General features: G+C 48.0%; 1 protein-coding gene across 6 annotated transcripts in view; it reads right to left on the bottom strand.

The window, feature by feature from the left end:
* Positions 1-22,836, bottom strand: part of RALGPS1 (Ral GEF with PH domain and SH3 binding motif 1) — a 275,362-nt gene that overhangs the window by 50,220 nt on the left and 202,306 nt on the right. For all 6 annotated transcript variants that reach the window (XM_030293121.1, XM_030293123.1, XM_030293126.1 and 3 more), the window contains exons 10-11: positions 4,329-4,466; positions 1,732-1,825 (exon numbers count right to left, since the gene is read on the bottom strand). In XM_030293121.1, the coding sequence (XP_030148981.1) occupies positions 1,732-1,825; positions 4,329-4,466 (232 nt within the window). The remainder of the gene's footprint in view (positions 1-1,731; positions 1,826-4,328; positions 4,467-22,836) is intronic.

Genomic DNA, 22,836 nt, shown 5'->3' with positions numbered 1-22,836 from the left:
GTGAGAGTGCAGGCTTCTTCCCTTGGCTTGCCCACTTGGACCACAACAAAGGGCCTTTGTAACATCCAGGCTGACTGTTGTTTAGCAGTAAGTGCTGGGGGTGTTCAATGTCCTTCAGAATGGAAGGAGTAATTACTCACAACCTACAGCTTGTCCAAGGATTATCTCATGGTCAGAAGTATTTATAGACCATTTTTCTCCTTAAAGGATATTAGTGTTAATGAAAAACTGCTGTCTCTTTAATTGTACTACTGGCACATGAATGGAAAATATTATCCCAGAACCTAAATGGGAATAATTTCACACTCCAGGGTACTCTTTTTAGGAACAGCAAATGCTTTGTAAGTAAAATGAGCTTAACTGGTAGCAAACATAATTTTAATGGTCATCTCTCGCCTTCATCTGTTGTTGTTAATGATTATGTGACAGATCAAAATTTCGTATTATACTCTGCTTTAGTAAAATATTATACCATAACAACTAAAGACATTATTATGTCTATGCTCCCAAAGATGGCTAATTATTAGAACCACCTAGGGAGCTTTGAGAAAATACAAATTTCCAGGCTCTACCACAAACATATGGTTGGTTATAAAGCTTCCCAGGTGACTCTGATTCACAGCCAGGGCTGAGAACGACTACTGTAGACGTGGCCAGATGTGGAGCTGTTTGAACAGCCGTCCCCAAGGCTCTAGTGAGCAAATCAGGAGTAACCTGGGAGTGTCCCTAGTGACCACGGTTCTCTATAGTTTTCAGTGACTTTGGTGAAGACCAAGTAACCAAACTGGCCACATTTTCAGACATGAAACTGGAAGAGATTAAAAGAAAAAACAAAAAACAACGCATTGAATAACGGGATCCAAAGGAACACGGCATGCTGGAAGCAGCCAATAAGATGAGATTTGAAAGAATCCACTGGAAAGTTGACAATTCAGGGGAAATGATCAGTTACAAGATGGCTGAGCCTTGTCTTGATAGATCAGGTCGTATGAAAAGCACTGAGGCTCACAGTTGGCCTCAAGCTGAAAATGAGCCAAGAGGATGTCCAATCAATGTGGCAGACAAAGTTGATACGAAAAATCCTCCTTCTCCCTCTAAATACATAGACATGCTGGATAAGTTCCCAGGTGGCACAAATGAAGACAAAACTGAAAGCCAGAGTGGGGTGAGTGGAAGATGAGAGCAAAGGACCCACAGGGCTCTTCAGGGACCTGAGTCTACTCCAAAGGGCTGCACGGGATGGAGACGGGGCCTCGGCCAGTCCCGGATGGCGAGAGTCCTGCAGAAAGCCGGGGCCATGGGGAGCTGCCTCATCCATGAGACAGGCTCTTGGAGGACTCTGTTTGCCAGCCAGCAAACAGAGTATGTATGGCTGGATGTATGGCTAGGATGCTGTCCTTCCAGCCAGCACTGTGAAGGGGGGAGTCACTCGTGAGAGTCCGGAGCACAGAGCCTGCGCCATGGAGTCTAAGTTCCCATCACCCATGCGATGTGGGTAAGCCAGGCTGAGAAGTTCACAGAACACCTTCCCCAGAACATGGAGCCTGGGTGGCTGGGGCAGAGCTAAGCGGGAGGAGATGCTCAGACCGTACCGCTTCGGCCTCTGTGGGGCCAGAGGTCACACGACGTGCCCGTGCCTGAGCGTGCCGGCGTGGTGCTGCCGGAGTGAAGTAGTGACATCACCAGCCAATCGCTGGTCCCCAAGGGCCAGGCCAGGGGGCGGGCACTTACTTGTAGTTGTCGTCCTCCACAAACTTCTGGAGCTCTTCGATGTAGCGTACAGACTTCAGGTACTTCTGCACGTGGGGCAGGGTTGTGAGGTGATCTGCAAAACACGGATGAAACCCAGAGGCTTCAGTCTCTCCCCACTTCCAGGCCCCATATGAGAAGTGGGCCACATACCCTGAAATCACCACAGGTCCTTGGCTGGGGAGAGAAAGGCCTCCAGAACAGACCAGAGCCAGGTGTTTGTGCCCTAAAACAGGTTTCCGTGGGGTAACTGGGCAGGCCTCCCACCCCCTGCATGACAAGAATGCAAGATGAATGAACAAGGCCCATCCAGCCTGGTGTGGAGGTCCAACCCAGGTCCTAGCACAGCTTGAGAGTCTGGCCCACGGGCAGGAGCTGCTCCATCCAGGGAAGGAAGGGAGGGGTCTAGATGCCTGGGCACCTGCTGTGCCGGGCTAGGTACCAGGTGATTTCCAGAAGTCATCTGCTTTAACTGTCACGCCTGCCTCACTGGGGGGAAATAACGTGCCTGTTGCACAGAGAAAGAAACTATGGCAACTGGCAAAGATCACATCACTGAGAAGTGGCAGAGCCAGGTTTCGACTCCGTCCCTGGAAGCCTTGGCCACGTCGCACAGCCTTGTTGCCAGAGTGACTGATGTCAGACGCTCCCCACAGAACTCCACGGTCACTATTCCAAGGGGGCCGAAAACTCTGTGGTCCTCTCCGCCATTCCTCACGGGGAGGGACAGAACAAGTTAAGGGAAGAAGGGGAGGCACTAAAGGGGGCTGTGAAGAGGAGAAGAAAGGGGGTGGGGAAGGGCCCTGGCTCTCAGGGACGTGCGTCCAGGTGCTGTGAGGAGCCCCTGATGGCTTCGCCCCTCAACTGTGAGATTTGGAACAGATCCTCTTGTATCTCTAGAGCCTGTGTTCTTTTTTAAAAAAACATTTTTTTTAACGTTTATTCATTTTTTGATAGAGAGAGACAGAGTGTGAGTGGGGGAGGGGCAGAGAGAGAGGGAGGCACAGAATCCGAAGCAGGCTCCAGGCTCTGAGCCGCCAGCACAGAGCCCGACGGCGGGGCTCGAACTCACAGACCGTGACATCATGACCTGAGCCGAAGTCGGACACCCAGCCGACTGAGCCACTCAGGCGCCCCTGTAGAGCCTGTGTTCTTGCCCGAAAGTGGGGATGATGACACCTGCTTCCCAAAGCTGATGATAGAGAAGATGCGGGTATGAAGGTGACAGTGGTATGAGGATTTATTGAACTCTACTCAAATGTTGGAATGCGATAAGGGCTCTGCGTGCACTACGTCCCCAATGCTACTGATGGGAAAACCTCAGACTTAGGAGAAAGTGACTTTTCAGGAGGCAGAGCTGAGATCTGAGCTTGAGTCTGACCCCAAAGCCGCGTGTGTCACTGCCCTGCAGGCTGGCAGGACAGTGAGGGCTGATGTACTTGTGAATGGAAAAGGGCCTGGGCGGGGGAGGATTGCACGGGGAGCCCGGGCCCCCTGCCGCTCCGCTGGTCAGGACAGCTGATCTGGAAGTGCCTGTGGAGGGGGCCTTTGGCTTCAACAAGCCCACCCTGCAGAGCCCCACCCTGGCTTCCCCATGGCCTTCCCCAGTGGAGGCTGTCAGTTTTCTCATGCCCTGTGAACTGTAGGTGGGGTTGGTTTCCTTCCTGTCCCCCTTTGCTGCTTCCAGACTTTTTACTCCTCCACCCTCTTGTGAAAACCCTGCCCCACGGAGGCCCATTCCTGCAGCTCTACCACCCATCCCTCTCTTCCTTGCTGACCTCTCCCGGCTGGCACCCTGGTCGTTCCCGCCCTTTCCTGGAGGACTTGGGCACCTGGCTCACAACGTAGTTGCACACGGCGGAGTCCGCCATCATCTTGGGGGAAGTCGACACCTGCGTGGATGCCCCACCCAGCGTTCTGACTTCTCAGTTCCTCAACCTCATCTTCGACGACCATCCATCACACTTTGGATCTGGTCATGTGGAGCAGAGCCTGGCTAGTTTTCACCAAGTCATTTCCCTTTTCCTTCCAGGCCCACAGCTAGATTACGTTTCCTAGCCTCCCCAGCAGAAATGATGAGCATTATGTACAAATCTGGCCCATAAAATCTACTCTTGGATGATTCTCTTTCTTCCTGCATCTGCCAGGTGGATGTGGAGTCCACTGGAGGTCTCTAAGGCCAGGGGACATGGTGGAGCCACAACATGGAGAAATCATGAATCCTCCTGGAGGAGACCTGCCCAGGGGCTGCCCACAAAGCTCTTCGTGGATGAATGACCTGGGAGCCAGAAAGACCTGGGCGCTGCCAACCCCCAGACGCATGATCTTAGACAAGCGACTGAACAATCTTCAGCCTCAGTCTCCTTGTCTGTAACACAGAGATGGGAACATCTAGTTTTCATCATCTTTGAAGATCAAGCCTGTGGGTAAAGGGTCCTGCACATGGTGGGTGCTCAAGATATTAAAATGAAGAGCTTTGTGGGGACCATCTGGTTCCCAGAGCTTTCTCACTGATGAGGTGCCGAATCCAAATTTCAGTGATGTAAGATTTCACAATTCCAGCAACCAGGGGTACTAACCGTAGCTGCAGGAAACTTGTAAATCAGCGATTATTCGGAGAATGTTGTTCATCTGATTGGATCTTTGTTCGTTTTCCATGATGCTGCCTGAGGCAGGATATGCAGAATCAATGTAGATTAAATCCAGAAGATAGATCCCTAAAATTAAAGAAGATATATAGTAATGGTGGGCACTCGCCATGAATCAGAACAAAACAGCACAAAACAGCACCACTGTGCTAGAAGGTATAAGGGGTGGCTTATGGAAAATCGAGATATAATTCTGACTTCAATTCCAATCCCGACTGCTAATCTCTCACATAGATGGCTCAAATGTAATCAAATATCTGGGTGACAACCAAAATGAATACTGGCAAGATTTCAGCATTTCTAGTTCATACAGCCTCCAGCCACAAGGGTTTTCACCTGTAACCCAACTGGAAAATAAGATGGATACTTGTATATTTCACCAACCAATGACATTTAATAGGTTCCAAGGTGTCATAACCAGGACAACGCCCATTTGGACTAAATTCATTTTTAAAAAATTTTTTAATGTTTTTATTTATTTTTGAGACAGAGAAAGAGCATGAGCAGGGAAGGGGCAGAGAGAGAGGGAGACACAGATCTGAAGCAGGCTCCAGGCTCTGAGCTCTCAGCATAGGGCCCGACGCAGGGCTTGAACCCACAGACCGCGAGACCATGAACTGAGCCGAAGTCGGACGCTCAACCAACTGAGCCACCCGGGGGGCCCTGAATTCGGTTTTTTATTTATTCACTTAGCTATGTGTCTATTTTTCTATGTATACACACACACACTCACACACACACACACACACACACACACGCTAAAATCATAAATTAACTATGACAAAAGAAGAAATCAAAAAAGCAACAACAGTCCTTGGTACAAAGAACAAAGGCTAGACAGAGAATTCTACTGAGGGAGCTTAATAAGAAAATATTATGTGATACGAAAACATTGCTATGATAGGTCAGTGGTGAGCCTTAGCACAGCCTCCTGGCATCATCCCAGCTGGAATTTGGGACAAGCCACCTGGCCAGGGATGGGAGAGGAGAACTGGCTGTACAGCATGATCCACACTCCAGGCTCTCTGGGGTTGTGCATGGACAATGTTGGCATATCCCCCCCGCAGCCCTCCATGAGCACTACCACTACGTCTACGCTACCGGTGGGCTGAGCAGGAGCAGCGATGTAAAACAGAATTCAAGGCAGGAAACACCGGAGAAGGCAAAGAGGAGTGACTGACCGATGTTAACGAAAAGCGCAGTTGATTGAGAAGATCTAATGACTTACAAGTTTCTACACACAAAGCAACATTGCATCAAAATATATAAAGCAAAAAACTGCCAGAAAGGAGGTGAATTCAACAAAGCCACAATTATAGAGAGAGCTTCGGCATGTCTCTTCCAGAATGTGTGTGTGTGTGTGTGTGTGTGTGTGTGTGTGCGTGTGTGCGTGTATGCACCTACAAGATATACACAGATATACAGATATATGTACATACCTGTGCATATATGAATACTGACTCACAAAGTTAACAAGGTTATATAAATGAAAATATCAGTCTTTTCAAATATCCATGGGATACTTACAGAAATTGGTTATATATTAGAATATAAAGAAATGCTCATTAAGTTCCAAAAAGTAAATTTAGGAATTAACAATAAATATAGAAAAAATTCTAACTGATTAGAAAATACACACACACACACACACACTCTCTCTCTCTCTCTCTCTCTCTCTCTCTCTCTCTCTCTCTCATAAGCAACTCTTGGGTCAAAGGAAAAGCAGAAAATAGAAAACAAAAAAATCACTTGAAGATAATGTCAGTAAGAGCACTGTATATCAAAATCTGACCAAATCTGAGATCTGACCAAAGTGGTACTCAGAGGAAAATTTATAGCCTTAAAAGTTTACTATTAACTACTGAGACTTACTATAGATGTAGTTAACCAGGTATTTATTGTAAAAGTTGTATTTTGCATGGATGGACAATGTATAATGACTTATACATTCATTACCTTATTAATCCTTACAACAACCCATTTTACAGAGGAAGAAAAGGAAACGCAGAGGGGAAGCATAACTTGCTCCGGGCCACACAGCTGGTAAGTGATGGAGGTGGGGGTCGCACCCTAGCCCGCCTCCCCACAGCACAGGCTTCCTGCCACCACAGTGGACTGCTGGTGCTGGATACCATGAGTCATTCGTCTGCTTTAAAAATAGCTACGCATTGTTATGGGAAACCATTAAATCACAGAAACATATGCTAGCACTTCTAATAGGAGCCATTTCCACTTCCTTTCTTTCTAGTGGCACCATGTTTCCAAAATTTTAATAATTAGAAATAATTTCCCTTGTATGGAAGCTCCAAGCTTGGTACGTTGAAATCCACACATGTATTCTTTCTTTGGATCTTGTCTTTCCTCTCCCTTCTTAAAAATGTAATTCAGCTACCTCCCCAGGGATTCAGCAGTGGCAACCCTGAGAATCCCATTACTGCTTCAACCACAACACAAAGTACCCTCTGGTGCTGAGCATGACGTGGTGGGATAGGGGACCCGTGGCACCTTTGTTCCAGTTGCAGATTCTGGGCAGATCTGAACCCAGCCGACTGAGTGGCAGAATGAACACTTGGCCAGGAGCAGAGACACTGGGGAGCAGGAAAAGGGAGAAAACTGAGGCTTCTGGAGGCTCTGCTACAAGCTGGGAACTTATCTCCTTACTCACGTGACCCTGCCATCAACCCCTGAGGGTTGAGGAGAAAACTAAAGCTCGGAGAGATTAAGAAACCTGTCTGGGCCTCACAGCGGGTGCGTGGGATTGCAGCCCAGGTCTGTCTGGCTCCCGCCCCTGTGTTCCGACCCACTCACTGGCCCTCAGACACACATGGGGAATCGGCTCTTCTGAAATAACACCCTCAGCATGGAGGCTTGCTTTGTGTCACCCTGCGAGGACTGCTTCTTCTCAGGTCCCTGGGTGTGCGAACAGAGGCCAGGAGAAGCTCTCCTTAAGGAGTGGCACCCCATTTCTACCCCCCAGCTCCCGCTTGCACCCTGGGGACACGGGGAGCTCACTACTTCATCAGAGATCATTCCACTGTGCAGACTCCAATGCTACCCCCTGTCTACCCCCCAGGACGTGGGAGTACAGGCCAATGCCGTGACACGCTGAGGACTAGGGGATGCGCGGAGCGGGGTGTCTCCCCGCAAAGGCCTGTCCCCAGCGACCAGGGCAGACCCTGAGCCCCGGCAATGCCTGGACAGAAACTCCATCTCAACAGCCTTTTGGTTCCCAAGACAAAAGCTACTCCAAAGGCAGCAAATCTTTTACAGTTAATACTGTGCAAATCCAGAGAAATCTTTTCAGCATTGTTATTAGCCCATAGCTGGAAATATTTAAAAGCCTAAATCATAATGAAATCACAGGCACAGCCACCTCCCACTTGTACTATGCCAGTGCTGTGCTAAGCCCCACATACAGTTAGCACTCACCACAACTGCAATATGATACTTATTTGTATCGTTCATGTATTTAATGTCTGATTCTCCCCATCAGACTTAAAACTCATCAGAGCCAGGAAGTGGGTCTCGCTCCAGAGCTCAATCTCCAGCAGCTGGAACAGAGCACACAGGGGCTGCGTGGTAAACATTAGTTGAATGAAGGAATGCATGAATAAAGGCATATTTTATGTAAGCCACACAATCACATCATGAAACACATTATGCTCTCATTTTACAGCTGAGGGAAGACACACTGAGAGTCAAGTGATAACAATAATAAAATAAATTTCATGAATGTATTTAAAATTTAGCATTTATTTTTTTTAATTACTTTTTTTCATTTGAAAAGTTTCAGGTGTAAAACACAGTGACTTGACAAGTTTATACACTGTGCTGTGTTCACAAGCATAAGCTGCCATCTGTTACCACACGATGCTACTACAATACCATCAACTACAATCATGCTGTGTCTTCCATCCCCGTGACTTACTCATTCCACAACTGGATGCCTGTATCTCCCACCTGCCTTCACCCTAAAATATACTAAAATTAATTTAATGTTTAAATAAACAATAATAATAAAACTGAGCACTTACTATGTGCCGGGTCCTGAACTAAGAGCTTATATTGCCCATATTATGCGTTCGTGACAATAACACAGCTGTCAGGGAGGTTTTAGCTCGATTTTTACAGAAGAAACCGAAGTTAAGAGAGTGGCATGGCCTGTCTGAGGCCACCCAGCTGGGAAATGGCCGAGGCAGCATTCAAACACACGTCTGTCCATCCAGGCTGCCATACTGTCAGGCCTTCCTTTACCCCAGACAGATCTCCTGTTGCCTGACAGACGCCGAGGCAAGAAAGGGGCATAGCGGAGGTCCCCAGCCTATGTCTCTCCCTGCCCACTTTCCCCTGTGGGGTTAACACTCTCCAAGAGGGCTCACGACTGTATTGTGGCCACCTCTCCTGGCCACACCTTCCATCTCCTCCCCACCGGCACCCTGGCACTCATCGTGGCATATCTGTCCCAGGTCTCATCGTCACTGGGCCCACCCAGGCCTGGCGGCCCTGCCAGCTGTGCCACATGACAGGCAGCAGTGGCGTTAAGTGGGACAGTGTGGGGCTTGGAGCCAGGAGACTTGGAACCCTGGCTTTGCCACTTACCAGCTGGGTGGCCTTAGGCAAGCCTTTCACCTCCCGGGACCTCAGTTTCTTGACTGTGATTGGGGTAATGAAGGTGATCCTGAGAGGCCTCCTGGCCCGGGGCCTGGACCACTGAGGTGCCCAAGAAGCTGAGTTGACCCTGAGCCTGCCTCCATGGCCGGGCCCCACTTGGAAGAACGTCGGGACGCCCATGGGAGGGATGCACCCAGCTGGGTTTGCCATAACCATGGATGGCGCCCAGATGCCGACCACGTGGTGGCCACCCACCTCAGACGGGCCAGTGCTGGGAGATTCCGTCTGGATTGGGACGGCACAGCTGGGATGTCTCAGCTCCCGTCCTATTTATTACAGAGTTCCTGCAGCAGATGATGCTGTGTTAATGGCCTTGTTAAGATGGACAGTAATTGGGCCAGCCACGGGCCCTGGCTGCCACAGGGTTGAGCAACGCCAGAGCCCAGGGCTAGACTGGGAGGTGCAGACGCGTTGGGGGAAACATCTGTAATAGTAACAGCCATGGTCTGCGACAGGAGAGGGTGGACTTACCTGTACCACCTTGCTCTCACGGCAACCAGGACAGAACGTACTCTCACTCTCCCATTTTACACATTAGGAAATGGAAGCTCAGAGAGGTGAAGTGGCTTGTTTAAGATCACACAGCTCGCAAATGAGGGGATCAGGATTTGAATTCAGTCTTGCCTAACTCAAAAAATTTGGAACAGAGAGCCATGCCGAGGGCTGGGGGCTGGGAGTCCCTGGCTGGCACAGGGGCGAGAGGGTCCCAGCCACCCGTGCTGTGGCCTGTCCCACTCCCAGAGGATGCTTCTGGCAGCTGCCATCTGCCCCATGGCTTGCCCACTTGCAGACTGGACCTCCTCGGAGATGGACAGCCACCCAGAACATCCTTCTGTTCTCCCTCCTTCCACGCCCCACACAGGGCCTGGTGACGCTCTGCGGCTGCAGATATGAGTGCCAACCAGACTGTCACAGTGGGGCAGAGAGCCCCAGGGCCAGTGGTGAGCAGCCCTCTGCTGGCTCTGCTGTGGACGCCCTCCACAGCTGGGCTGGTCCCAAGCCTGGGGGCGTGTGGCCAAACCTTCCTGCCCGTGAATGCAGGCCCCCCACCAGGGGTGTCCACAGGACGCCACGGCCCTGAGGAGGGAGTGCCAGGCTGACAAAGGAAGTGCTCTCCTGAACAGACACTTTCTCTTAAGCTGAGAGACACCCATGGTCCGTGGCGCAGAGCCCGCTAGAAGCCGGGCGCCCTCAGCCTCCCAGGGCCAGAACCCGCGGCTGGCACCAGGGCTCTGCCGCAGCCCAGAAACTCACTGCTCTCTTGTTTCTCCCATCGCCACCCGCCTCACTGCCATCCCGAGGCGGGTTTTGGTTTTTCTCACACAGCTATCTATTTAATAAGGAAAATTCTGCTATGTTGAGGGGAAAAAAGAAAAAACCTCCACAGCATAAAAATATGCCACATTTCCATCTTACACTTTGCATTTTCTCTCTCCTTCTCCTTTAAGGTTTGAGATGAAAGACTTTTTTCCATGTTCTCCTGCTCTGCCTTGAAAAGATCACTTTCCAACTTCAGACATGAGGAACACTGGCACCCAGAACTATACTTGTGTGGTTTGATCACATACGCTGTCTTGATAAATTCCAAATGAAGTAACAAAGCAGCCCCTCATTAGGGTTTCTTTCTTTCTTTCTTTCTTTCTTTCTTTCTTTCTTTCTTTCTTTCTTTCTTTCTTTCTTTAAGAGAGCACAAAGCAATTCCGTCTGCTGCAGAGGAGATGTCAGCAGGCAGATCACGCTCCCCATCAGATGCAGAAAACTACGGGTATTAATTAGTGCCCACTCATTAGTATCAATCATGCAAAACACGGACTTCAGAACAAATCCTCACTTAAAGAAGTTTCCTTATATGAAACGTGTTGGAAGCTCACCAACGTCGAGACAAATATTTCCTAGGTCTGCAGGAAGGGGGCGGGCCTGGGGAAGTCACACGTCAGGTGGTCAGAGACCATGTTTCTTGGATGAGCACATGGCCTTGTTTATTTCTTGGTGTTGAGGCTAATGCATCACAAAGGCACGTGGGCAGTCTTGCAGCCCGCACAGAATCCTAGGGTCCTAGGGCAGCCAAATCTCCTCCCAGCTCCCTGAGGTGAAATGAGGAGAAAATCACAGATCCTCTCATGCCACAGGGATTACCTAGTAATCTACAGATGTAGTGGGATAACCTACTGTTTGCTCGTGTTCTCTAGGGAGCCATGGGACCGTATCGCATGTGCCAGTATTCTGATCAGCAGTAAGAAAGGGCGTGAGGAGAAGGTATTAATCTGGTTAGTATTATTTGGCTTGTTTTGTGCTGGACACGGTACAAAGTAAATTACGTGTATTATCTCATCAAACCCTTCAACAATTCTATTGGCGGCAGCAAAGACACTGGCACCTGTGTCTGCCTAATATCCACTCCCAGTGCTTTTGGAAAAGGCCCTGAATTTTCCTCTGGGGGAAACTATACCTCCCATGCTCATAATCCATGTGGTTTTGGTAACCCTGGAACGATCCCATTCCCTCCCTGCCCCACGGGTAAAAACAAATTGTAAAAATGAACCATTTGGGTACGAAAAAATACTCCAAGTAATTCAGAGATGAAGGAAGAAATTAAAATTAAAATCACAAACTACCTACATAGAGGGTGTAGCCAAAGCTACCAAATTCTACTCAGAGAAAAATCTATAGCCACAAATGTGTACACTGATAATTAAGAAAGGTAAAAAAGAAATGAACTTAGTGTTTATTACAGAGGACTAGAAAAAGAACAAAACAAAGCAAAAGAAAAGTGAGAGAAAGTAATAAAAATACAAAAGCAGAAATAACAAGTTAGAAAAAAGTAAGGCCTCTAGGGTAATAAATAAAACTCAAAGTTGGTTCTTTGAAAAAGTCAAAGTAGACAATTCTTGGTATGTATGATGAAAGGGAAAAAAAAGAAAGAAAACGCAGATGTATAATGTTAGGGATGAGAGAGAAAAAGTATGATTCCAAATATGGAGGGGATGCTAAAATAGCAGTATGTCATTTTTATGCCAACGTATTTGAAAATCTGGATGAAATGGGTGCTTACTAGGTAGGAAAATCTGCCTTCCCAAAATTGTTTTGAGAAGAGGCAAACACCTTCAATTGTCAATACAGAAAAACTATTAGTAATATTGAGAAAATACTATAATTACAAAGCACAATATCCAAATGGCTTTATGGAACCCATCTATAAAACATTAAAAGAGGGGCACCTGAGTTCGGCTCAGGTTATGATCTCATGGTTCATGAGTTCGAGCCCCATGTCAGGCTTTGTGCTAACAGCTCAGACCCTGGAGCCTGTTTTCGATTCTGTGTCCCCCTTTCTTTCCGCCCCTCCCCTGCTCATGCTGACTCTCTCTCTCTCTCTAATAAATAAACATTTAACAAAACTGAAAAAAAAATGAAAAGAAGTACTGATCTTATTTAAACTGTTGCAGAAAACAGAAGAAGTCAGAACTATTTGTAGTTCTTTTTATGACTCTAGCATAACGATTATGCCAAGACCTGAGAGAAATGGCATAAAAAAGAGACAAATCTCATTAATAAATAAAGATCCACAGATTGTAAATAAAACATTAGCAAATAAAATTCACCAGTATCTTAAAATAACATTAGCAAATCAAATTAGCAGTATATTAAGGAATAATACAGGAAATAGGTTTATTATAAGAGTGCAATGGTATTTAGTATCTTGGCAGATACTAAAAAGTCACTGATAGCTTTCATATCCATCCCTGGTGAAGTGCTGAGCTAGGAACAGATTTCCTTAATGTGATAAAGAATGCATGTTAGAAAAATTAAAACAATGTTCTTGATGCGAAACGCTGTGAACAGGAACGAGTTAAGAATACCTACCATCCTGCTGTCATTTAATACTATGCCGGAGACACAATCCAACGACATAACACAAGACAAAGAAATGTGTTAGGGGCGCCTGGGTGGCTCAGTCGGTTGAGTGCCGACTTCGGCTCAGGTCATGATCTTACGGTTTGTGGGTCTGAGCCCCGCATCAGGCTCTGTGCTGATGGCTCGGAGCCTGCAGCCTGCTTCAGATTCTGTCTCTCCCTCTCTCTCTCTCTGCCCCTCCCCGGCTCATGCTCTGTCTCTCTCTGTCTCTCAAAAATAAATAAATGTTAGAAAAAAAATTTTTTTAAAAGAAATGTGTTATAAATATTAAAGACACCTATAATATTGCCATTATTTTAAGGTGATATATAATTAGTTATCATATTAGTTATATAATTTGATAATCTAGGACACTAAACTAAAAACTCTTGGTGGTAAATAACAGAATTAAGTTCAAAGAAAACATACATAAGTCAATAGCATTCTTATATACTGGAAATCATCAGTCAGAATATGGAAAAAAAGAAAAAAAAAAGAATGGCCATGTGCAGTAAAAACAGAACTATAAAACCCTGGGTGTAAACTTAAAAAGAAAGGTGTAAGATCTATATGAATAAAACATTTGATAGAAAAATTACATATAACTTATTAAAATTAAATGTTCACATATCCCAGGCTTATTAATCTTTCTTTGAAAATCTACTTCACTGCAATAAAAGCACAATTCACACAAATATGAACTTGTCTCTCCAACTCTATTTTATTTGTCACAATGAGAATGTAACGCTTTGGTAATGAAGATTGAAACTAATGAACTATATCTTAAGGATATGGAAGAAGACGCAAATAATGAAGACAGCTCTAATATGCTTAAATGGGAGGACTCAACATTGTGAGAATGTCATTTATTGCCTAATTAATACATTAACTTCACATGATCCCAAAATTGATTCCAAAGTTCACCTGGGAGAGGTAAGTACATGAAACTAGAACATTTTTGAAAAGAAGAATTAGTCTACGGCCATACCACCCTGAACGTGCCCTATCTCGTCTGATCTCGGAAGCTAAGCAGGGTCGGGTCTGGTTAGTACTTGGATGGGAGAAAAGAAGAATGAGAAGAGAGGCTTGTTATCAAATGTGCTATGAATCCACACTCATCATGCAGTAGAGCCCTCCTCCAGAATCAGGCAAACCAAAGGTGGACAGTAGGAAGCAACAGATTGACACAGACACAGAAATCGAGTGAAGGATACAGGTACATTTTTTAGTCAACGGCGTCTGTCAATAAATGGCCTGGGGACAAATGATTATCCGTTTAGGAGAATACGCTGCCAGATGTCTACTTCATTCCTTACAACAGAATAAATTCCAGTTGATTTAGGGATTGAAATCTAAATGGGAAGAAGAATAAACTAGAATAAACTGGAAGAGAATCTTTTTATAATCTTGGGGTATACAAAGACTTAAGTGTGACACAAAACTCAAGCCATGACAGGAAAGGTTGACCCACTGGACTCCATCTGAACAGAAATACTTATGCATCATCAGAGAAAGTACCCAGAAGTGCTCAAAGGGGAAAGACAAATGTTCAAGTGGGAAAAATGTTTGCAGTGTATTAGACAATCACTAGTTCTGACATATAAAGACCTCCTATTATAAAGGGAAATAACATTATAATAATTTACTATATATTTTTTTAAACGTTCACTTATTATTAAGAGACAGAGAGAGAGCATGAGCAGGGGAGGGGCAGAGAGAGACACACACATACACACACACACACACACACACACACACACACACACACACACAGAATCTGAAACAGGCTCCAGGCTCCGAGCTGTCAGCACAGAGCCCGATGCGGGGCTCGAACTCACAAACCGTGAGATCATGACCTGAGCCGAAGTCGGATGCTCAACCAACTGAGCCACCCAGGCGCCCCAAGGGAAATAACATTATAGAAGATGGTCAGTAAAGGCACCAAAGATGTCCAAGCCTCATTACTAATCAAGGAAGCGCAAATTAAAACAAGATTTCCTTTTTCTGGCTATTTACACTGGCAAAGGTCGAAAAGGTTGATAATACTTGGTGTTGACAAGAGCGTATGGAAACAGTCACTTATAAAAGGCTGACAATAGTATAAGGTGATAGAAACTTTCAGAAGGAGAATTTGGCAGTATCCATCAAAACCCTCAAAGATGTGTTTTCCAGGATCCAGCAATTCTGCTTCTAGAAATCTATTCTACAGCAATGTTCTTACAAATGAGCAAAATAAACGGGGATTATTCATTACGCCATTGTTGTTGTTTATAATTGTGAAAAACCACATGGTTCAGAGAAATGATTTTTTATCCAAGCAGTGGAATATGACACCGCTAATTAGAAGGATAAAACATATGTGTTTCCAAGAACTGAGATGGGAAGATACCCACAATGTGTTTTTAAGTGAAAACAATCAGGTATGATTTTGTATACCTGTACTGATTCACATACGCAGGTGCATACACACAAAGAGGGGAAAGGATGGAGGGAGAGAGGATTATTGCCCAATCTGTTAAAGGTGGCAATCTTTAGGGATGGAATTTTAGGGTTATTTCCTACCTTATAGAATTTTACATTTTTGAAGACTTTAGCTATGAATACGCACTACTTTTAGAAATATAAAAGAGCAAGGTCAGGGGACGCCTGGGTGGATCATTTGGTTGAGCATCTGACTCTTGATTTCAGCTCAGGTCATGGTCTTTTGTTCGTGAGTTTGAGCCCTGCATCTGGCTCTACTGACAGTGTGGAGCCTGCTTGGGATTCTCTTTCTCTCCCTCTTTCTGCCCCTCCCCTGCTCATGTTCTCTCTAAATAAATAAATAAATAAACTTAAAATAAAAAGAAATATAAAAGAGACCAAGGTCTATCTTCCTTCTTTCTTTTCAACTATTAGAGAAACAAACACTTTCGGGGCAGGGAGGATGGAGATAATATTTTACACAATGATTTCCCCAGCATTCTTAGCTCCTGGCAAAGACTTGGTCTTTAGGTTTTGATTTAAAGGCCACCAACCTTTACAGACTGCCTGTGATCTTGTCGCCAGGCCACCATTAACACTTCCTCACCTCCTGACTCCTCTCTCTGCTTTTGGTCTCCACCTCTGATCCATTCTGCATCCAGTGATCTTTCTAAAACCTAATCAGACCATGCCTTTCCCCAACTTAAAATGAACCCAATGACTTTCCATCCCCACTGGGCAAGTGTTTGCGGTTTTGTGGGTTCTGCGCCCTGCCTGCACCTCCGATCTCTTCTCCTGCTCTCTCCTCATGTGATGCTCCAGCTGAGTGGGCTTCCCGTGGTTCCCTGGGTCAGCAGAGGCATGTCGTCCCCTGGCCCACTCAGCCTTCTCCTCCGGCTGTTAGCTGACTCCTTGAAGCGCACTGTCCTCCCCTCGATTACAGTATATATCACACATTCTGTGACAAGGACCTTGTCTTATCCAGCTCTGCAATCTCAAGGGGCCAGCACCAAGCCTAGCACAGAGTGGGTGGCTCAGAAGACGTTTGGGGACGACCGGAGGGGATGCTGGTCTTTACCTGTACATACCTGACTCTCTGGCCTGGCACTGAAAGTCCACTGCTCAGTGGAAGGGCGTGGCCTCGGCTGCAGGGCACCCCACTCCACGGCCACCCCGTTAGGGTCAACCCTGTGTTCTGGCACCTCCAAGCTCAACACCCACGTTTCTCTGAGTGCTGCAATGGGCTTCCAGAGTAGCTGACGTCACCAAAAGGAAACGTAAGATGATTCCCCCAGTGAAAGCCTCGGAAACCTGCCTCATATTGGGTAGAATCGAGGCTACCCACGTGCCAAGGAAAACACTCTCGAGCTTGTCTTTCCAACCCTGGCTCAGAGATTTGCTACTGTGCACAGAAAGGCTTCCTGGACGTCCGAGGCCACCAGGATCTCAGCCAGAGAGTGAGCTCACACAGACGGCTGCTTCATCCACCAAAGTATTTTCCACTTCCTCTAATGTGCTCACGTATCTGTGACCACACTTCACCTACTCTTTAAGTGTAACAGAAAATAACTAGGCAAAGGTAAAACTGTCAGATTTATTCATTACTCAATGGAAACTGTGTAACAAAACACAACATTCTAAACCTCAATCCCCAATCTCTGCATTCTCTGGAAAACAAGCAACAGATTTTTCAGAGGGTTAGCCAGATCCAAACCAATTTTCACTTTCATAAAGCAAATTCTTTTCTGATTTTGCTTAAATGAAATACTGAAAGACTCCCTAGGCCCCTCTGGAAGAAAAAAGGTATCTGACTACTCATTTATGTGTGGTTTTCAAGCTCAGGTGTTTTCATCACTCTCTTTTTCGCTAGAGATAAGACCATGTGAGTCCCCATAGGACTGTGCTAGAAAACCCACTTTCAGGGAGCAAGGGCTTCTCCTGCTCCACAGTGGGGGCCTTCTCCCTGGTCACTCTGCGTAACTGAGGCGCCCGGCCCAGCCAGATCCCACCAGCCTGGCGCCAGCCCGGCCTTTTCCAGCCCTACTCAGGGGTCTGGGTCTGCAGGTTGGGTCGCACCAAGCCGGAGTCAACGCCACCGGGGCAAGAGAAAATTGGCCCCACCAGCAGGGGGCACTAGAAGTACTGAGGCCAGTGCTGGCCCTGGCCTGAGATTGTGCGTTTCGGGTGGGAAGGGAGGGGAGAGGCTGGGGTCCTGCTCCAGACTGGCCCACCCACACTCACTCTCCTTGTGCTGTCTCTCCCCTGCCCACCAGACCCCATTCCCTTAGGAAATGGCTCAAGAAACCTGGTCCCCTTAACTCTGGGCTCCTGGTCACCTTCTTGAGACCCTGACTTCTGCTCTGGTTGGTTCTACCCACCTCACTCAGTCCTGGCCTCCCCTCTTCTTCACAGCTCACTGCTGTTCCTGCAGGCTTTTGGCCAATGCTACTCTATTAGGCCACTCCTGGCTATGCCATCAGAGGATGCTTTGCAGGGAAGAGAGAGGCCCAGGGAAAGGGAGGCATGTCTGCTGACCAATCAGAAGCAGTGGGGGGCAGGAAGGTGGTAGGTCACTATGGGGAGAGGAAGCTCCAACAGCACAGGGTGGTATGCTTAGGGGCCAGCCCACTCAGTGACGTCCACCTCCTCGTGAAAGGGCATTAGTGCTCCAAATATTCGCTGAGTGGCTCCCCCATTCTAGACACAGGGGTATAGAAGAGAACCGGACAGGCGTGGTCCCTGACCCCATGAAGTATACAGGCCAGCAGAGGCATTCAACAGAGGCATTAATTACACAGATAATTAAGGACGTGGAACTGCTTAAAAAATAATACTTAGTATAGATTTACTTTGGGGAATTATCCTCAGATGCCAGTGAGAAGCCCCAGAGGAAATCGTGGTATAAGTAAGACAGAAATGGGTTGATCGTGTCATTAATACTCACGGAATTCGTTCTAACTTCCCCAGCCTCAGCCACTCTCCTCAACTCCAGAGATGTTAAGTAACCTGTCCTAGGTCACTGAGCACATAGATGGCACAGGTGGGATCTGAGCCCAGGTCACTGGGCTCTCGTGCCCACACCCTTCCTGATATGTTATATGTATGGCATACTTAGAGCTCCATGCATACACCAGACAAGTGATATTAAAACTTGAGACACTGGTGTTCAAATCCTGATGTTGCCACTGATTTGTCCATTGTGATCCTGGGCGAGTTCCTCAACTGCTTTCTTCCCCTGGGAAATGGAGACAGTACCTGTAACCTTCTCACAGAGCTGTGGTGAACTCTAAAGGAATTAATGCACATGAAACGGGGCCAGCACAGCAGCTGAAGTTACTTGCAAAAAATCCCAACAACTGGAAGAGTGGATGGGGGAAAACAAATCTGTTTCTGGAAACTTCCAGAAGAAACTAGACAGCCTCTCCCAGAGACTCCCCTGACTTAACACCAACATTTTTGTGAATAGAGAAAAAGATGGGGGTGCCTGGGCTGGCTCAGTCGGTGGAACGTGAGACTCCTGATCTCAGGGTTGTGAGTTCGAACCTCACGTGGGGTGTAGAGATTACTTAAAAATAAAGCCTTCGGAAAAAAAAAAAAATGAAAACCACCTCACCACGACTGATAGACAGCCTTATTGCTAGGACCCAGGAAGATACTAAATATACTCTAGGAAGATGAAGAGGATAGAAATTGAGCAATGTAGACCATGTCAACTTGTACCTCTCAGGACCTACCCCCAGACTCACAGACCCAGGGATCTAAAAACTAGAGAACTCAGGTCAATGACTAAGACGCTGCCCAGGAGGAGCTGATCTGGGGGCTCTGGAATGCGCCGGCAGCTTCCTTCCCCTCCATGTACTCACCTCCATTTACAGATCGCTGGAGTGTGTTCAGAAGGAACCCCAAATGCCCTGAAGATGGACAGATTTCACCTTATTCAAGGATACAGAGGAAAGAAAATCCACCAAGGGAGCACATGGAAAAACACTGCCAAACTCTGGAGCCTGAGCTGCATGAAGGGGCTGAGCCATGAGAACACGTGTCCTCAAATGGTCCTTTCCAGTAGCCAAAAGAAATTTCAAGACATTTTTTCTTCTCAATATGGTACAAGAAGACAAAGCTTTGGAGACAGGAGAGAACTGTCAGAGGTGAACCTGCACAAGAATGAGTTAGAGACGCCTGAGATAAGAAAAGAAGAAAAGGAAACTAAAAGACACAATAGAAGAATAAAAAAAAAAAAAATTAACATCGGAAGCAGCGAGGAGCAAAATGGACCCTTGGGAAACTTGCATCACTGATGTGGAGGCCGCTTTGGCAAGATCAGATGCCAAAGGAAAGGACAGAGGAAGAAAGACTATAAGGGGATGTGGGGGCCTGAGAACAGAAAGCTGACCCAGGACAGGGGTCTTCCCAAGGAGAGTGTGCCAGGGCCCAGGAAAGAGAGCCAACCCCACACACATCCAGGATGAATGTTTGGATTAAAAAAAAAAATCTTGGGGCACTTGGGTGGCTCAACCAGTTAAGCATCTGACTCTTGATTTTGGCTCAGGTCATGATCTCACGGCTTGTGAGTTCGAGCCCTGCATTGGGCTCCACACTGGCAGTGCAGAGCCTACTTGGGATTCTCTCTCTCTTCCTCTCTGCCCTTCCCTCACTTGCACACACACTCTCTCTCAAAATAAATAAACTTGAAAAAAAAAATCTTGTAACGATCCAGGCAAAAAGCACAGGAAAAGCAGCAACAACAGCAAACCCAGAAAAGTGGCCCCAACCCTCCGAGTGAGTTGTCGGAGCCCCTTTTGCCCTGCGCGGGGAGGAACCCGACGCTCCCCCAAATGCCTCCAATGACGTAAGCTACCTGCTTCCCTGTGGGAGGGGAGCTTCTCCGAGGAGAAGGGCTGTTTCTTCATGAAATGTTAGTGGACATCTGGTGATGTGCCGATTGTTTTGATTTTTTAAGATGAAAAATATTTCCCCCTGGTAATTATGGTGCTTAAGTGTATAAAGACCCAAAGAGATGACGTATGATTTTGGATGCCGTAAAAATTGGTCCATGCACATTTTTTCCACAAGTTTATGGGCACGTTTCACCATCACAGACTGAGGGCAGCAGCAGATTCAGCTTTTGGACGCCCTGCGAACAGATCACACGTGTTCTTGCCACACTTCCTCATCAGCAGCATGAGAAGCCCAGAAACCTCTCTTGCAGATGCCTCGCCCCCTCCAATGGGTGTATCAGATGTGGACAAAGCAGGGGCGCCCCTGAGGATGAACACGTTCCTGCGGGCCCAGTGGAGAAGCCTCAATAATCGACTGTACAGACAGGGGCATTTCTGTCAAGTTCAGTGTGGGGTGCGGGGAAGGGCATCTCCTGTCGACTCCCTGAGCACTGAACACCGAGCACCCAGAAAGCAGGAGCCTGCACTTGGCCGTGGACAGTGGGCTGCCCCGAGTAGAACTGACAATGGTATGGGTGGGTTGGGAGGGGGAGGTATCCCCCAGGGACACAGATAGAAGGTCTCTCTGGAAACTGAAAAACCTCATCTCAGCTAAAGAGGAAGGGCATCACCTCAGGGCACTGGTGAAAGAAAATACTTTGCAAATGTCCCATTTCCTGCGTTGCAGTGGGCACTGCTCTGGGCGAAGGCCTCCTCTTCTCCTTTGGTTAGAGCTTCCTGATGGTGATCTGGTCTGGGTCTTGCTCTCAGCAAGACCCTCTGGTGACCCAGAGTCCATACACAGGGACCCCGGAAGAGGGGCTCAGACAGGTCCCGGGACAAATCAGTCATCTCAGAGCCAGGGGTGGGAGAGTGGGAGCCCAGGGTTAGCGGATGCCTGGCACGACGACCACGGTCATTGAGTTCCTACTGTGTGCCAGGCTCTGGGCTGACAGCTACATCTGCACAATCTCTTGGAATCCTCAATTTACAGAAGGGGCAACGAGGCTCAGAGAGGCTAAGCTGTTTGTCCAAGGCCAAACAGTGAGTGTGCGGCAGAGCCGAGATTGCACCCCAGGTCACCTTGGGAATCTGGGCTCTGACCAGCAGTGTGGCCTTGCCTTGCCCTTCCTCGTCCTGGCCCCGCAGGACAGCATGGGAATACATGGAGCCTGCAGAGCTCGGGTGGGGAACGCAGCCACTTGTGGGAGGAGCCTGAGCCAAGCCTTATGCTCTGGACGTCAGCCCCCCCCCCCCCCCCTCAGCTCGCTTGCCAACAGGGCTCCAAGGGAAGTACCACCCCCATCATCCAGATGGGGAGACGGAGACTCGGAAAGGAAGGGTGACTTTCCAAAGGTCTCTTGGCCAGCGGTTGGAGAAGCCGAGATTTGAACCCAGGTCTGGCTGGCCCCAATCCGTGCTCCATTCAACACAAGGACTGTAGGGTCTGCCTTTCAGTCTCTCGGTTTTGTTTCACGCCAGGAACTGAGTCCTGTGGTCCTTGCCTGGAAGTCTGAGTCATAGACCCTGACCTCAGACGGGACAGATGTCCTTCTGGGGAGTGGAAACATCTCTGGGCCAGAACAGGACATAGTTCCAAGTGGATTACCAAGAGCTCAGGGAGGAAATCTGATTTATGGCCCACCACACCTCACTCCAACTGGCCCATGGGCCCCGGCTCAGCCATGGCACTGGGCTGAGGCCTCCAAAGCCAACACTTCTTCGGTTGGAGGTGCCCACTCCGGGGTCGGCACCTCCCCTGCCATGGGGCTCAGGACACACAGCGCCTGAGATTTCTCAGCTTTGACGCTGGCGGACGGGCTGGGCTTGGGCGCCGGACAGCAGCTGCTCTGGGGATTAAGCGGTCCTCTGGAGGCCAGCCTGGGAAGCCAGTCCCATTGGTGCCATTTAGGGTGGGAGCTCTGGAGCCGGGCAGTCTCAGGGGAGGGCCAACTCTGCCACCGACTCGCTCCCAGTGGCCTCAGAATGTCCCTCGGCAATCTGATCCTGTTTCAGCCTCTGTGGCAGGGGCAGGCAATGGTGTGCCCCCCACCACGCAGAGGTGAGCTGGCAGGAGCGGAGGTGAGCACAGCTCTCTGCATAAGGTCACTGCTCAGTAAAGGTTAGGGTGATGGCAATGACACTAGTAGAGAAAACGGTCTCTGGAATGCCCAATCCTCTGAGAAACAAGGATCCAGGTGGCACCTCCCACTCCACCCCACCGTCCCCTCCCTCTTCCAGCTCCCCACATCCCATTACACCCACAGCAAGGGCTGAACGTGGAAAGGAATACCTTGAGAGCAACTCATTCCCTGCTCCTGTCTGCTCTCTGGCCTCTCCCACAGCCAGAGCCAAGGGGCACTCCTGTTTGGAGATGGGGAATCCCAGCGGCCAGGCGAAGCCTCTCGACTTTCCGAGTAGCACACCGGGTTCGGAGACCCAAGTGTGAACACCCACTCCAGCGGGTGACCCTGGGGAAC

The sequence above is a fragment of the Lynx canadensis genome, chromosome D4 (assembly GCF_007474595.2).
Source record: "Lynx canadensis isolate LIC74 chromosome D4, mLynCan4.pri.v2, whole genome shotgun sequence".
NCBI lineage: Eukaryota > Metazoa > Chordata > Mammalia > Carnivora > Felidae > Lynx > Lynx canadensis.
This window is presented reverse-complemented; position numbering and strand designations above follow the sequence as displayed.